Raw genomic sequence first — 18,519 nt, 5'->3', positions numbered from 1 at the left:
TGAGAAGGAAATCCAAACAAGAATCTGCCAGTGGGATTTCCATCACCATACCTTGTGCATGAACGACCAGCCCTCGATTATCCCTGATCACGCACCTTAAAACTTACATCACACACTGTGGTGTGCTCTTCTGGTGGGAGATGTACTCTACCCTGAGCACACAGTCCTGGTGGAGTGTACATCCTGAATGTCAATAAGCCCTTTGTAGTATACTAATATGGTGTTTAGCAGAAGAGACCAAGGAAGATAAGTTTTGAGAGACTGCTGTGACATACATTATATTGATCCAGAGGGCCAACAGACAATTGTAAGATGCGTGTAAGACCTTTGTCGACCTCTGTTCACTCTATGCCCTACTCTGAGGGGAGGCTTTTTTCATCTCTGTTGCTGGAGGACAGATTGAGAATTCAGTGATAATTGATCAAGATTCCCAGCCCTACTCTTTGATGTCAGAACCCATTTGTCCAGTCGGGATCGACCCAAAACTCCTTCCTCCCCGTGTATCAGATTTGCTTATTGTGAAATCCTTCATCGCGCCGGAATCTTGTTTCGGCATGTTCCAGCGCTGCGCATCCATATATGCTTGTGGTCCACACTTCCACTTGAGGTATTGTGATTTATATGAGGTGCTTGGCCTATAGCCTCAAAAGGATGAGGTGGTGGAAACACGGTGGCTATGGCTGAGGTAGGAGCAGCTTTCTTTACAATCCATAAACTACTGTACTTTGGCTGGAGGTGGCCTGAAATATTGCCCTTTTCACATTCTGAGCCACTCATCCAATGTCAACATAACCCAGAACCCCTGAGGACTAGTACCACATTTTCACAGTGCCCCAAAGTACCCTGCTGAAACCCTGCACCTCGTATTTACATTCCGGTGGTTGATGATTATCGAAGTTAGATTTGTCCGCCTCTGTGGAGACTGTTCTGTGAAAAGTCTAGTAAGTGAGGGCGTTGTTCATAAGCTAGGAAGCTGACTGACGACAAGTCGTTCTGCAGTTATGGAGGTGACTGCTAGGTTTAGAGAGGGTGTATGGCTTGCAGAAGGACTAGTTCCATAGGTGTTATATATGGCAGTATTAGAAGGAGGCGCATTGGTTACTTGAGGTAAAAGAGAGGGTCAGAAACAGTTCACTGAATTGAGTTTTTGAGTTTGATTGGAGGGTGTAAAAGAAAGTAGAGAGAAAAGTCAGGAGGAGCACTGATGGGGTGAATGGGGTCAGCAGGTAAGGCAGGAGGATGGTACCATGATGCCTCATATCATTGTTGGGAAGGATGATGCAACATCTCTAGTGTTGGGATGGTTGCATGGCTGGTGTTCAGGGTGTGGCTAGGAGGGACAGCCGGGTCCTGGGGAATCAGCAGTGGTCAAAGCGAGTGAGAAGTCCAGTTATACTGCAAGTGAGCTGTTAGATATAATCTGATGATGTGGGCCCTAAAGTGATGCCCACCGCAGTTCAGTGCCCCCCATATGCTGTGCCACACCTTGATGTATTGGTTAAATGCCATGCATTTTAACACTGTTCCCTTAGCGTGTCCAGCAGAATCTGCCTCCTTCAAATTCAGTGCACCTTCGGCACTGTGCTGCTCAAAGATGTCTGCCACAAATGCTGGCTTTATCAGAACCTGTGCCCCTCACGTGTATTACCCTCGAGATGCTGTGTCAGAGGTTATGTGTACTTATTTTCACTCTGAAAACATGAAGACAACACCCACAGGGGTGTGTAGTGGGATCATGAAGAGGTTGGATTGTGTGATGGGGCATTGAAGAGAGAGGGTCATGAATGAGGCATTGAAGACAGTGGATTGTGTGAAGAGACCTTGGGGTGACAAGGAAACATGATGAGATGTTTGAAGAGATGGTGGCTGGAGGAGACCTTGAAGAGGTAGAGATGTGTGATGACCCCTTGATGAGAAGTGAGAATATTCCAGTTGTATTGTGAAGAGTTGTATACATGTGATAGGACCTTGAGGGTGTGAGGACATGTAGAGGAGGTGGCAGGAGTGGTTAATTGTGAAGGCAGGAATAGCAGATGTCATCTAGCGTTGGAAGAGATGCATGAGATAAGATATTCAGAGAAGCAGAAGAGTGTCCTACGGGAAATGGGAAAAATATATATTAAGCCTATTGGCGAGGGGCTAGCTAAGCATGTATATGTTGAAACCAAGAAGTGACAAGATTGAATTGTGTCTGGCAGACAGAAGGACAAAGCGATAGGTCGATTGTAACTAATCCTGCTGTAAATCCAAGAGTAAAGAAATCCCGACAAGGAGGTCGAGCTTTCTTCTACTTAGGTCCTAAGCTACGGAACTCCTTGCCTCCGTCTGTGAGAGCTTGTCGCTCTCTCTCGGTCTTCCACCGTCTGCTAAAAACGTGGTTATTTTAATCTTCTGTGGTAGCGAAGGTGTTACTTGTGGTATTGGGAGGAGCATACCGCTGGGAATCCCTTTTTGGGTAGCCATGCACTCTACAGATCTGTAACATTTAATAAATAAAGTATCTGTGACTTCCTGTAATCTTCAAAGTCCTCTTCTAAGCAAGTTCTTTTTCTGTGTCTCCTTTTCTAGGTTAGCCGTTGTACAAGTTGTTGCTATATTCTGGAACGTCTACCTGTCGTGGAAGGCAAACAAGGTGTAAAACTACACGCTGTCAGGGGTACTGGCTCACTTAACATGGATTTACGGGTTTTCCATCTTTGGAATTTGTAGTTACTGTTAGCATAATCCAGTCGTTGCTGAATAAATTATATGAAGCCAGGGGACATTTTATGTGTATGCCAGTTAAAACTATGAACTTCTGTCATGACTAGTGCCATAATCTATGCGATATGTAAGCGGCAGTCTGTTTTTTATCAACTGATGTGATATCTTTATACCCATAGATTTTGTAAAAATTTTGAGCAAAAGCAAACCTATTACAATAATGATTTTATTGTTTTTTACTTTAAGAAGTTGTAACAGATATTATGTAAAACTCAGCCCACCATCTGTCGACGAGTGGCTCTGTTACTGGCACTTATTTTGCAAGCTCGCGATCAGGCTCAGGTGAGACCCAGTTGGCAGTGGCAGAAGTTTGATCTTGCTGGTCCCCCTGGGGATGAATCATCTGTCATCTTCCAGTAAATGGTGATAATACTGAACACTAAGTATCCTTTCCAGTTCTATCAATAGAAGTTGGCTTCGTTCACTCCCCTGTGCCACCAGCACGGCCTGTTTCCTGTCGTGCGGAGAAAACCCAGCGACTGCGTGACTGGACTTCCTGCTGAGTACGGACCAGAATCATGCATAAATATGACTTTGGCAGAAAAACAAATAATCAAGCTTGATGTATGTGCAAACAGATGGAATGCATTAAAGAATCAATTGAGTTGTTTTGTTACCTTTTACTTCCCAAGTACTCTATGTCTTTGTCTTAACTTTAGGGCACCATTTCATACATTCATTTGTCTCTGCGAGCTTGGTCCGCAAAGAAGTTACAACCACCTCTTTTATGCTGATTACAATAACCAGACTGCAGTACCACTGTCAGCATATAGGTGTCATCGCAAAGGAAACAAGGCTTTATTTCCACTGTCAGAAAACTGATGTGCAAAAGTGTGGTTGTGTGCAGTCTCAGTGTTATAATGTGACCGGTGATGCGATATGACCCATTGTGTAATTTCTGATGTCATCAGTGAGTGTGTCCTTATTAATGGCTGTTGCAGATACAATTATTACAACACATTCCCTCAGACACAAATAATTGTAGTTGTAAAGCTGGTTTGCAGTTTTTAGAATCCATGTATCCTAGCATTAGATATGTGTCTGTATAGAGAGCTGTATTCCCACTGTCAGCAAACAAATGTGGAAACTACCAATTGTGTGCACCTTCAGTGATGTTGATGATGGTAAAGTGGTAACTGATGTCATCAGTGATGACATCTGTGATTTGAGCTGCCAGCTGGTAGCACAGCCCTACACAATCTTAATTCACAATGGTGTCTTTGTAAACATACTTTCCATTTTGAGAAGTCGCACATCCTTTCTCCAGTACACTGCATACTTACCAAGAGTCCAGTTGTAAATAGAGCTGTCAGGTGGTCGATGGAGACCTGTGATGAAGCATACCACACTAGTGGGGTGAAGGTACATAATCATTCAGTAACACTTGTCTCAGTTTGGATCGAAACGTGCAATGGTTCAAACCTCAGCTAGGCACTCTGTGCTTTTGTTTGCTTTTTTGACATACTAGATAAGGGACGATGTGCGGTCTACCTCTCTCCTGAGAAGTTGCTCTGTCCCCCTCCATGCTTGCCAGGACCTGGGAATATACCAGACCGTCTGTCATGCTCTCCACCCACTCCCCAGATCTCCAGAGGCCACCCAGTGCAGTTAATTGCTGTCCCCATATTTATGGGCAATTGGTGCAGGGCAGCCCCGCAAGTCTTCTTGCTGCACTGTCCAACGCCAATGTGAAGTACAGTGCATTCCTGTCCTTACCCCCTGCTCCGGCACACAAATGGCTGCCTAGCGCCAATGCAGAAACCCTTGCACCATGGTTTAAAGGCGTCTGCGTTGCATGCAGGATTGTCTTTGTGCGGGAAGGTGCACCTTCCTGCACAAAACCAATCCAGAGAGGCATTTTCCTCTTTCCGTGTTTGCAGCATAATGCATCACACATTGAAAGAGGAAAGGACGAGGAGAAATAAAAATATTTCTCCAGTATTGAATCTTTTCATAGATTCACATGCTTGAATTATCAAAGTGGGAGTCCTCTGTATCATAATAAGTAATGTACATTATAATAATAGGCTTTAAAAGGAATGCAAAACTCAATTTAACAGCCTATCCACGTCCTTTCTTAAAAAAGGACCAAAGCTACACCTTGACCAATCAGGCGACAGCACCCTCTAGAACCCTCACCACAGAGGCTCCAGTTCCTCAGATTTGCTACGACATGTCAGGTGATAGGAGTCTCCCTGAGCTCTGCTCAGTTTTTCTCTTCAGAGGTTACTTCAACTGAATACTTTTCAGGTCAGCTTAAAAAAATTATATTTTATTACAGCCTGGGACATTCCCACCATGTCAGGGTCTCCAAGAAAAGGCCTTTTTAAGCCATGTAACACCTGTGGCAAAAAGAGACTTTACTCAGAAGACCCTCACAGTGAGTGTATTTATTGTCTCTATCCAGAGCATAAGGTTGTGGACTGCAAAATCTGTAGAGCTTTCTCACAGAAAACCCTAAAATACAGAGAAAGACTCCTTGTGGTTGCAAAAACGTAAATCAAAAGAACATACATTCTCTGGGGAAGAGAGTGATGACTGTGCAAACTGAGAAATCCCACAAGAGAGAAAGATCTTTGGAAGCGGAGCCGGCAGGGCCCCACAAAAAAAAAGCACTTAAAAAATCTCATGGAAAAGAGATGGTGCCACATAAGAAATCCTCCTCAAGAGTCTCTTCTGAGCCTTCAACACTGGCTACTAGAGAAAGTTCTGTCAGAAAAAATGTCGAAATCGCTTCCTTTGACATCAAAAATAATTCCTGATAAAATTAAACATTTTTAAAATTTCATCGTCGACGATGTCGTCGATGACATCTACGACCAGAACACCAACTTTCACAACAGTGGCATCGCCTATGATAATGTCCTCATCTCCATTGTCATCGACGACCATTGTATTCTGCAGGATTACGATGAGGCCTCCGTCGACTAAAAAAAGTAAGATACTACCGTCGACGAGTGCTACAACTACGGTGACATCCTTGCCGTTGACAGGGTTACCAAAAACTAATCTTCGCTGACAACGCTACCGTCTACGACCTCATTGTCGATGAAACCACTGTCGATGACCTCATCATCGACAAAGCCACCCTCGACGACGCAACCGTCGACTAAGCCATCGTCGACAAGTCCACCGTATACTACACCATTGTCGACGATACTATTATCGTCACCGTCGATGAAGTTACCTCCAACAACCACGTTGCCTTCAACAACCTTGATGCCTTTAACTGACCTGTCCCCTGCAGACCAACTATTATGTTCAGAGCCCATCTCCACAAGTAAAGTCACGCAATTTCCTTCGCATCATTTATTAGACGATGAGTCAGAGGATGAAGGACCTTTTGGAGTAGCGCACAGCCCATCCAAATTGGGGGCTAGGTACCAGGATGATGACCAGTACTATAATTCCACCGTTTACATCGCTGAGAACGTACAACAGACCTACCAGCCTAGCACACCAACACAGGATCAAACAGTCCAGATGCCACTGGACTTGATATTTAACCTGCAAGCAATGCTGCAGGACTACTATAAACGCTTTTCCGAACCTGCACAATCTGCACCTCCATCGCAGCTTCAAATACCGGCAAGATCACCTCTACAGATGCCACCTACTCGCCCTACTTTGCTATCCTTTTCAGGCATTCCACTATCTACAATGCCATTACCGGATCCACTGTCAGACGACCAACATATATCGCAGGATGACCAGAAGAAGATGGAGAAATAAGGGATCAGGCCTCCATGTCTTCAGAATGGGACAACTATATCATTTAGCCACCATCACCACCACAGCCACCTCCTGTTGACTCTCCACTGGACGACATTGGTGGTTTTCATAGTATAATGGAGCATGCAGCGAAAAGGTTTCAGTTACCTCTAACCTCTAAACAGATAGACTGTTTCTTGTATGATTTTAAGGAATCCAGAGAGAAGTTAGTGAAAGCAATATCTATAACAGATTTTATCTGGCAAGAGGGTATTCGTACTATGAATAATCCAGCCAACATTGCAGCAGTTATGTCAAGACTGGATAAGAAATATAAAGTACCAGACAATGCACCAGCTTATTTAATAGGGCATCCGAAGCCAGACTCCAGCAAAAGGAGGCATTCCAAAACCCATCAGCACCCATTACAACACCACCTGATAGAGATGGGCGCCGACTCGATTTTATTGGAAAACGATTCTCGAGTATGGCAGGGCTGACAGTTCATGCAGCTAATTCACTTGTGATTCTGGCAAGGTTCGACAGACAAATGTGGTTGGATATGTTGCAATACATAGATCTCCTTCCAGAGTAGCCTAGAGAAGAAGCCAGAAAACTTCTTGAGGTTCAGAAGGCATGTGCAGAGATCATAGACTGCGTGATTGACATCTCTGCAACAGGTTTTCGACAGCTAGCAGGAGCACCTGGGCTCAGAAGACAATCCTGGCTAAATGCCACATCCTTTAGGCCTGAATTACAGAGTAAAATTTTGGACATGCCTTATGATGGCGAATCACTATTCGGAAAACACATAGATGATGTATTACAGGCTATTAAAACTGATACTAAAGCTTCCAGATCATTGGGTGCGTTGTAATCGAAAAGGCAACCCTTTCGAGGAGCCAGAGGCAGGAATACTTTTTCCTTTTGTGGAGGTTTTCAAACTTATGGACAGCAATATCAGCCCTACCAAGGGCAGTACTGTTCTCAATACACTCTGCAGTATAGACAACCGCCTACTGCAGCCTACACGCAGCCAACTAGGGGAAAACAACCTACCAGAGGTCGAGACCCTTCAAGGAAGCGATGACCTAACACCACTGGAGGCTACCCTATATTCTTAGTTACTACACAAATTAGGAGGTCACGTCTCCCAATTTTTACACAAATGGGCTACTATAACAACGGACAAATGGGTCCTAGATGTCATATCTTGAGGGCACAACCTCAAATTTATCTACAAACCCAAAGGTCCACCCCCTCCACGTCTAAAGCAGCTACTAAGGGAAATTTCCCTCGTGATAGCAAAAGGAGCAATAGAAAGAGTACCATCTACTCAAAAGGGAATGGGATTTTATTCCCGTTTCTTTCTCATCAAGAAAAAATCAGGAGATTGGCATCCGATATTAGACCTTCGCAAACTGAACAAATATCTAAAAAAACAATTGTTTCGGATGGTCACCTAACAGGACATTCTACAACTTCTAAACCACGGCGATTATATGACATCTATAGACCTCAAAGATGTGTATTTCTACATGCCCATTTATCCAAATCATAGAAAATACCTGCGATTCCAGGTAGCCGGCGCTCATTTTCAGTTCAAAGTGCTCCCCTTTGGTTTAAAATCAGCCCCTCGACTATTTACAGAGATGCTAGCCCCAGAAGCAGCTCGTCTAAGGCAAAAAGGAGTTCAAGTTATTCCATACTTAAGACGATTGGTTGATCAAAGCTCCTTCACTACAAACAAACACAGACCACACAAATGTGTTTCGAGCTGTTCGAAACCTTGGACCTCACAGCAAATCTTCAGAAGTCCTCTCTCACTCCAAAAACAAAAATAGCCTTCCTAGGTGCAATTATCAATATCAGCACAGACAAAGCAATTGCCTCTTTGGACAGACAGAGAAGAATACAACAATTAGCTTACAATCTAATCAAAAGAAAGTCTGTTTCAGTTCAGATATACAAATCGTTCCTAGGAATGCTATCTTCTTGCATTCCTTTAATTCTGAAATGCAGACTTCACATGAGGCCACTGCAAGAGGAGCTAGACAAGCCGTGGAAACAATCTGAGGGTTCCTTCGAGGACACCATCAAATAACCCACGTGATGAGATCTTCCTTACAGTGGTGGACGCAGAAAGAGAATTTGGCAGAGGGACTAACTTTTCAGTCCCCAGTGACAGATTACGTAATAACGACATATGCATCACTACAGGGCTGGGACGCTCACCTGCAAGCTCTTTCCATCAGTGGGAAATGGACCAATCCCAACAAGAAAATGCACATCAACTATCTCGAACTCAAAGCCATAGCTCTTGGGCTCCGTTCGTTCCTTCCCAAAATCGAAAAATCATCTGTGCTCATCATAATGAACAGCACCACATTCATGCACTACCTAAACAAGCAGAGGGGAACAAGATTAGAAGCCTTGTCGCATCAAGCACAGGAAATTTGGAACTGCAGGGGGGACAAGATCAGAAGCCTTGTCGCATCAAGCACAGGAAATTTGGAACTGGGTGTAACAGAACAAAATATCTCTGAGAGCGGAACATTTATCAGGAGCATCAAATGTGCTGGCAGACACTCTGAGCAGATCGACTTCTACCTGCCACGAATGGGAACTGGACCAGCAAACATTACAGAGCGTATTCATCCGAAGGGGCATGCCAAAAATAGACCTATTCGCCACCAGGAACAACAGGAAATGCCAGTACTACGCAAGTTGGCATCACCAAAAAGGGTCAGGGAGAAATGCATTTTCGATAAGATGGTTGAAAATATTTCCCTAAGCTTTTCCTCCGATTCCTCTAATCCCACGATACTCCGCAAAATCAAGAGAGAACCATGCAGAATCATCCTCATTGCTCCCAAACGGCCCAGGCAGTTCTGGTACACAGAACTTCTCCTACTATCAGAAAAGGTGCATGTACAGTTACTGCCCAGTCGGGCAATGCTAACAATGAACAAAGGCCAGATCTTGCATCCCAATCCGAAGCATCTATAGTTAGCGGCTTGCCTCCTGAACACCATGAATTTAAAGACCTAGGGGGTTATTCTAACTTTGGAGGAGGTGTTAATCCGTCCCAAAAGTGACGGAAAAGTGACGGATTTACCACCAGACGTATTACGAGTCCATTATATCCTATGGAACTCGTAATACGGCTGGTGGTATATCCGTCACTTTACCGTCACTTTTGGGACGGATTAACACTCCTCCAAAGTTAGAATAACCCCCTAGACATTCCCCCTGACTGTGGAGAGATTATTGCCATGGCTAGAGCAGAGTCTACCAATAAATCATATCAGCTAAAATGGAAACGTTTTTGTATTTTTATGCCACCAAAGAAACTTGCACCCGTTCTCTTTCAATCCTGAACAAATTTTACCATATCTTTTGCAACTAGCAAAATCAGGACTCACACACTCATCCATTAGAGTTCACTTGGGAGCAATATCTAGATTTAGACGAGAGGACAAAACACCCAGCCCTATTTATGAAAGGGCTGTTCAGAGTTTTTCCCCAGTAAGAAAACCACCTCTTATGTGGCATCTTAATATTGTCTAAGCCAGCTGATAAGAGCCACATTTGAGCCTATCCACAAGGCAGACCTAAAATATCTTACAGGGAAAACTGCATTGTTTTTAGCACTGACATCTGCTAGAAGACTGGGTGAGAAACAAGCCCTTACCATAAAAGAGCCCTTCATGTAGTTCAATAAGGACACTGTACTCCTTAGAACGAACCCTAAATTCATACCTAAGATTCCATCGGATTTCCATCTAAACGAACCCATCATTCTAAGAAACTTTTTTCCGAATACCCAGTCGACTGCCGAACAGACTCTTCACACCTTAGATGTTAGAAGGTGCATTCGATTCTATTTACATAGAACACAACAATTTCGCAAATCAAGGCAGTTATTTGTCTCATATGGAAACTTCAGGAAAGGCTTTCCAGCAACCAAAGCCACAATCGGAAGATGGATTGCTGAAGCCATTCAGTTCTGCCATGCAAAGGCAGGAAAACCATTGACTAATAAGGTGAAACCTCATTCTACAAGAGCTGTATCTACATCAACAGCTCTATTTGCAGGTGTGTCTATCCAGCAGATCTGCAGAGCAGCGACATGATCTAGCAGACACACCTTCATGCAATATTATTACCTGGAAGAGGCTAATAAATGTGATGCAGCAGTGGGACAAGCAGTTTTACGCCATCTATTCCAATATATTTATCTACCCACCATCTGCTTGCTTTGTGTATGGATATAAATTGAATTTATAGACTGCTTACTATTCTGATTCAAGCATGTGAATCTATGAAAGATTCAATACTGGAGAAGAAAACGAGTTACTTACCTGTACCTGCAGTTCTCTAGTATTGTAATCTTTCATAGATTCACATGCGACCCACCCTCCTCCCCATAGAGGCTCACCTTTATTATGCTTACAGTACTAACTCACCTAGGTGGGTGAAAATCTGAGGAACTGGAACCTCTGTGATTCTAGAGGGTGCTGTCACCTGATTGGTTAAGGTATAGCTTTGGTCCTTTTTTAAGAAAGGACATAGATAGTCTGTTAAATTGAGCTTTGCATTCATTTTAAAACCTATTATTATAATGTACACTACTTATTATGATACCGGGGACTCCCACTTCGACTACGGGGAATGATTCAAGCATGTGAATCTATGAAAGATTACAATACTGGACGACTGCAGTTACAGGTGAGTAACTCATTTTCTTCTCCTCAATACGCCACCACTCGGGAGACATAAGGCGACTTGCGCTGTTCTGTATTACTCCATATGATGCTATGAAAAGCCATGCAAAGGGGCTTTGCGTGGCCTCAAAGATATGGTTGTGAGGCTTGCGCCGCCGGAGCGTAAAAAAAAAAAGTGACGGTTTTGGCGGCGCAAGCCTCTCGTAAATATGCACCTAGGTCTTAATACACATATCCAGCAGCTTAGGTAGTCTTCCATGCTGGTGCATAGACAGTTGTAAGCACTCTAAGAGTTGGAGAGTAGCAGTAAGTGTTGTAATAACCCCTATGAGTAAGTTTGAGTATGTGGGAGTAAGAATAGGTGAGAGCAGTAGTAAGACTCAGCATACACAGAAGTAAGAGTTAATGTAAGTGTAGGTGGGGCCGGACTGGCGACCCTGGTGTGTTTCTGGGGGGTTTGGGCATCTTTCAAGCAGGATGGGTTGCCATGTCCTAGCCATGGCTCCGTTGCCACATTCTGGTTTCAGTTTCTCGCAGCCTGGGTCTGGCCTGAGCAGTTTTGCCAGGTCTGATATTGTTTCCTACTCTGGCAGCTAGGCCCAGATTTATGGGCTTTTGGCGCATTGAAGTGCAGCAAGTCACTTTCCTACACTGCCCTGCGACAAAAGAAAGGGCAAAAAGCCAAAGTTTCTATGCACAATGATGCATTCCTGTCCTTTCCATCTACGCTTGCGCCTTTTTGGCTGCCTAACGCCAACGCTTTGTAGGCAGGATTGTTTTTGTGCAGGAAGGGATGCCTTGCTGCACAAAAACAATCCTGGGAGGCTTTTTCCTCCCAGTATGCAGCATACATAGAAAGAGGAAAGAACGAGGAGAAATAAAGATATGTCTCTTAGTTGCGCCTCCCCTGGGGCGACGTAAGGTTTTGGCGCATCCCCAAGTTTATCATAAATCTGGGGACGCATCAAAATCCATGGGTGTTATGTGGGAACACCGATTGCAACACCCATGGAGCGCCTCCCTGGCGCAGAGTAAGGCAACAGAGATTTGCGCTGCCTTGTCTTACTCCATATCTGTGGGGCTATGCAAAGTGGCTTTGCGTGGCCTCATAGTTATGCTTGAACGGTTTGCGCCGCTGTTCCGTCATTAAAGTGATGCAACAGCGGTGCAAGCCTCTGATAAATATGCCCCTTAGTGCATGAGCTAAAGTAGAAATAAAAGTAAGTGTGGGATTAAGAACACAAGCAAGTTTTAGTTAGAAAACAAGGAAATACAAATACTGTGAAGTAAGAGTCAGTAGGATTAAGCCAGAGTAAGTAGGTTTAAGTAAGACTAAGTAGGTTTAAGTAAGAGTAAGTAGGATTAAGTAAGAATAAGTAGGTTTAAGTAACAGTAAGTAGGTTTAAGTAAGACTAAGTAGGATTAAGTAAGAGTAATTCTGATGGATGCAGCTATCTGTGGATTCCTCACCTTATGAATTCTCCCAATGCGTCAGCATTTGACGGAAAACTTTCTTCCCAGCTCTCCACGTCGACGAGGATGTCACAATTGCACTGCTCCGCAAGTGACTCTGTCTGACGTCACCGTGGCAATAAGATGTCCTCGCCGGCGTGCTGACGTCAGTTCCCTTTTTTCCGTGGCTTCTATGCTAACGGTTTTCTCCTAGCTCTCGGGGAGCTACTGTCTCGAAGGTGTCCTTTTTGTCTCTGGTTACAATATCTCCTCCTAGAAAGTCAGGGTTTAAACCTTGTCGGGAGTGTGGGGGTCGTATGTCAGTCACGGACCCTCACAATGACTGCCAAGGTAGCACAAGAGTAGTACCAAATGATGGCACAAATATTGCCACAAATGAAGCCACAAATATCCTTTTCAAGGGCAAGGCAATGTTCTTTAGTTCCACGGTGCACATTCAAACCTTCTCAGATGCCTCCACTCAAACCGAGATGGTGGCCTGACTCTACTCCTCCTACGCTACTGCCATCTCAACCCTAGCATCAACCGTAGCTCAGAAGTAGTACCAAATGATGGCACAAATATTGCCACAATAGAAGGCACAAATTGATTGTTTCTCATCCTGTTGTTGGTCATCTAGCAATGATTTTATAACCTCAGCTTTAAGGCTCATATTACAAGTGCTTACCTGATGTGCCTATACCAAGTTTAAATGCCCAACTATGGAAGGTTACCTTTGTTATTTAATACAACAACAGCAATTTGTGTAATTTGACTTAAGTGCTGCATATTAACCCATCTACACTTTGTTTATTATTAATGTCAACAATTAGGAAATTGACAGCATCCATAAGATGGAGTTGTACTGCCGTTGTTGAGGCTGGGCCTTCTCGTGGCCTTCCTCTCCTGTACTCTAGATAGGGTTGGGAAATGCAGCCTGGCCACATTTTGGGGTAAGGGTGGTGAGTGGGTTAGGGTAAGGTGTTTTGTATTGCTCTTTATTTCTTCTTTTTTACTCCTTACCCCTTTCAGCCTTTCTCCCTCAAACCCCTTGATTCCTCATTTCTACCTTCAAGTCCTCATTTTTTTAGAACTCAGCAGTTCTACTGTGTGTATGTTCTCCCAAATGACCTCTCCGCACCATAGTCTTGGGACCAACGCAGGCATACAACTGCAAGTGCCAAGATTTTCACATGCGCACATACTTCGCACTGCTTTTGCAATCCTATCTCCAAATACAGGCAACACATTAGAAATGCATCATATCATATCAATAGTCCTAGCACAGCTCCTTCGGGCAATGGCCCTTATTCCTCTGCTACACAACATCACTCCATCCTTAGCCATGCCTCAACACTGCTGACAGATGGCTGACCTTAAAATAATCTCACTAAATACCATGGGATTATCACACCCAGTAAAGCGAAATAAATTGCTGACAGTTGCAACAAATTAAGAGGGAACATAATTCTACTCCAGGAGACCCATATAAAGTCCACCAAGTATGCCAGATTCTGTTCTCCTTGAGTCGCGGACACCTTGTCTCACCAGCTATAGGAACATTTTTTGAATTATCGCCTTATTCTCCAGAAAATCCAAAATTAAAGTCCTATCACATACACACAACCACCAAGAATGCTCGTTGATTATTGGTAAGTACTAGACAAACGTATCTAGGAAATCCCAGATAACATAGGCATCATTGTAAGGGTGATTTTAATCTACCAATGGACGGTATCCTTGATAGACTTTCCTCACATAAATTCCCAGGTAGCACACTACATAAACAAATTAGACTTTTCTGCAACAACAATGACCTGGTAGACATATGGAGGTTATCTAATCCCTCTAGCAGCGACTATACGTTCTTCTCCTCTCCCCACCATACCCTTTCGAGAATTTATTATGTTTTAGTAGACGACCCCCTTCTCCCTTCATCACATGACCCCAAAATTTAACCCATATTAATCAGTGACCATGCTTGCATATCACTAGATCTCATATTCACTTAGCACACACAACCTCCGAAGATATGGGGACTTCATGACGCCCTCCTGGAAGACGATATACCAAAAGCACAATTGCTACAGCACTACACCACTTTCTGAAAGAAAACAAACAAGGGATCAACTCTGATGTGACCAGGTGGGAGGCCTTGAAAACCTGTCTCCCAGCCACCCTGGTGTAGCTTTCGGCTGCCAGAAACAGATCCCTGAATAAACACCTCAACTCGCACGAATATGAGATCAAGACCTTACATGAATCCATCAGACACTTTGCAGGTTCTCACAACATCCCCAAACTACATTGTGACTCGCCTCGCGTGATGGACTGGACGCTTCGTTACTAAATTTCAGGATTAATACTTCGGGCTTATCAGGGCTCTGATAGCACCAGCCTTTTTACTACTGTGTTCACCGGACACCTGCGGCAGTCCCACCCGGGACTGACCATCGTATTTTCTGCCATTTTGAACTCACTGCTGTCCTCTGCACCTGGCCGGACGGGCCCAGCCTTGATAAAGTCACTTACGTGACGAAACACGTGATGGCTGTTTCCTGTAAAGACGACACAAACCTATACCTGCGAATAAAGACTCTAACATATCAACAACTTGGATTCATCGCTTTTACTCTTCACCTCTGGATGTACAATACTTGGGCTTTACTCACGTCCCAGAAACATTGAAGAACTTTTACCTTTTTGTGTGCCTTGGTCTATCTGTGTGTACATTGTGAATATAATCAAATACTCAGCCAAAGAGTGCAGAAATGGGTAGAGAAATCCAACATGGAGAAACTATCCAATAGAAATAGAGCCGGAAAGGCCTTAGCCAACTACCTCAAACACTCCCAAAAATGATCCACCATATCAGCCATCAAAAACAATTCTGGTGTATCTGTTACCGCCCCACAGGAGATCCTGGAGCTTTTCCACAAAATCTACTGCGAGTCAATGATCAACCAGGAGTATTTTGTTTCCTACCTGAACTCAGGCGTTCTCCCATTAGCTTCTCCAGAAGTCAGATGGCCCAATCACCTCAGAAGAAATTTGCTCCGCCATCAAACCCCTCACTGCAAGGAAGGCTCAGGGGCTGGATAGGTACTCTGTCAAGTTTTACAAAACTTTTTCTGACCCTCTATCCAACCCACTCCTAGCCCTCTTTCACTCATATGCCTCCACAGGGCCGCGTCCATGGCTGGGGCTCCGAAGCCACCATAGTCATTATCCCAGAAGAGAGCAAAGAACCCCTGGATGTCAAAACTACAGGCCGATATTAATTAATATTGACTGCAAACTATATGCTAAAGTCCTGGCATGAAAACTAGAGAAAGTGATCTCAAAACGTATCACCCTGTCATAAACTGATTTCTTGAAAGACAGATTGGCGGCAGAAAACATACAAGTATTCTGACATGCACTTGAAAAGGCTCGGTCTGCGACCTCACAAACTGCCGCTATGGCACTCAACATGGAAAAAGCCTTTGATAAGGTTTCTTGGATTTTCTTACATGAGGTGCCAGGGAAATTCCACCTAGGTGATGATTTTATTTGTATGGCCCAGGCATTATACGCAGAACCAATAGCGAAGGTTAGAATAAATGGGACTAATTTCTACTAAAACAGGGCACCAGACAAGCATACCCATTCTTCCTGCTCCTATTCCTTTGAGTAATTGAACCTCTCCTCTCCTCCCTGGAACAGAACAATAACAATGAAGGAGTACATTTTCAGTCAGGCAGGCAATTAGTTGTGACCTACACTGACCATTATGAGTTTGGCGGGTGGCGGAGGCCGCCCACAAAACTCATTCGCACGGAAGACCGCCACACCGGTCATCCGCCCGCCGGCCCTATTAAGAGTTACCCACTGGGAACAGGGCCTTAACATTGACGCCGGCTCATAATTGAGCCAGGCGGAAATGTGGTGGTGTGTTGGGTGCGTAATTTAGGCAGTGAAAAGTGCGAAAGGGCTGTCCATGGGGGCCCCTACACTGCCCATGCCAAGTGCATGGGCAATGCAGGGGCACCCGGCACCCCATTTCCTACTGCCTTTGCATGGCGGTCGGACCGCCATGCAAAGGCTGGGGGAAAGGGGACTCGTAATCCTCAGGGCAGCACTGCTTGCCGCACTGCCCTGGCAGATTGCGACCGCTGAGACTGCCAGGCTGTCGATTGGCGGCAACCTGGTGGTACTAGCGGTCGGACCGTGGCGGCTCCGCTACGGTCATTATGTGGAGGTCAGATCGCTGCTTGCATGGCGGTCTATCTGCCATCGCGAGTCTGGCTGCCGTAGTGACCAACTATGTCTAAAATTGAAAAATATTCTTGAGTTTCTGGCTATACACTTAATCGTTCCAAAACGTAGGTCTTCCTCATGAACATTCTCCGTACACCCCTCGATTTTGGACAATTCGGATTTGAAATGGCAATCAGATGCAATTAAATATCTTGGCATCTGGTTCGCCTCCCTCATGATTAACAAAAACAAAACACTTACCAAAATCAAAGACCTGGTAAACTTATGGTCCCCCAAACACATATCCTGTTGGGGTTGGACAGAAGCCTCTAAAATGATGATTGCTCCACTGATCAACTTCCTCTAGAGTATGATGCCCATTAGCCTCTCTAACACTTTCTTTAAAACTGTGGATAAACATATTTCTGGTTTCTTATGGAAAGGGAAAAGAGCTGGAATCGCTAGCCCCATCCTTAAACTGAATAAGAAAAGGGGAGGCCTGAATATATCTGATTTTCATAGATACCAACAAGCTTTTTTAGCAGCTCAGGGCAACTTGTGGTTCAGAGAGACGGACAAACATTCCCCACATGGTTCAAAATTGAATCTCATTTACTACATCCCATTCCCCTGAGCTCCTCCCTCACCATCAGAGGTCTCAAAAAACTGCCCCTGGCCCATTCGCTCCCCATAATTGCTGATACAGCCTCTGCCCTCATGCGAATTGACAAAACGCAGAACAACCCCATCTCTGACTCCACTCTAGCCTCGTTATGGCAAAATCACAAAATCAAGCTAGATGAAAGAACTGTGTTCAGGAAAGAATGGCCCAAAAGAGGTATCAACTCTGTCGGAGCCTTAGTCACTCCCACAAAACCTATTCTGTTTGCTGTACTGAGTGCACAACACAACCTTGTCCCAATCTAATTCTATCATTTTCACAAAAATTGAAAGAACCACTAGATCTCTGCCAAAACCACATACTCTGGATCCACCCGGCCTACTTGGAAAACTCAAAAGACTAGGCCACACCGCACAAGACAATCCTGTCGGGATGGAAATCCACCACCGAAATCTCCTTGAACAGATGGTGGAACACTTTATGTGCCACCAGGAGCGCGGAAAATTTAATATATAAGAAACTACGTAAGACTTCACAAATCCTCCACTCTTCCAACAAGACTAATCCAAACCACCAAATATGCCTAGTAGAACTAACACACGACATACTCTGCTGACTCAACCCTCCCCCCCCTTTCTCTCTTTTTTCTCTCCCCATCTCTCTCTTGCCTTTCTTTCTTCTCTTCCCACGATCGTCTTGAGCTTCACTCACCGCCTGCATGGAGTCCCCAAAACTCAGGTCCCAACTGCTTCAGGATGTACTATCAGTGTCTCTTGACTTTACCATCAGGCATGACAAAGATTATACCAACAGTAGTTATTGTACTACAGTACGTACCCCTGATACAGCTCATATGTTTCTCCTTAAGGCTGTTCACGATTATAAAATGTTCCCTGCATTGTATCTTCACTCTCTGCTCTTTAACTGCTTTTTGCTCTCAATAAAATTGTTTGAACAAAAAAAAAGAAAAACCAGTGCCTTTTTGTCATTAAGGGCCAGATGTAC

At 44.3% G+C, this 18,519-nt stretch overlaps 1 protein-coding gene across 1 annotated transcript in view; it reads left to right on the top strand.

Annotated features, from left to right (window-relative positions):
* The window catches only part of MPV17 (mitochondrial inner membrane protein MPV17), a 279,947-nt gene extending 276,561 nt beyond the window's left edge, over positions 1–3,386 (top strand). The window contains exon 8 of the mRNA XM_069233592.1: positions 2,569–3,386. Coding sequence (XP_069089693.1) covers positions 2,569–2,638 — 70 coding nt within the window. The 3' untranslated portion in view covers positions 2,639–3,386. The remainder of the gene's footprint in view (positions 1–2,568) is intronic.
* Positions 3,387–18,519: the final 15,133 nt, after the last annotated feature.

The sequence above is a fragment of the Pleurodeles waltl genome, chromosome 5 (assembly GCF_031143425.1).
Source record: "Pleurodeles waltl isolate 20211129_DDA chromosome 5, aPleWal1.hap1.20221129, whole genome shotgun sequence".
Lineage (NCBI taxonomy): Eukaryota > Metazoa > Chordata > Amphibia > Caudata > Salamandridae > Pleurodeles > Pleurodeles waltl.
The sequence above is the reverse complement of the archived record's forward strand: the minus strand, read 5'-3'. Positions and strand labels throughout refer to the sequence as shown.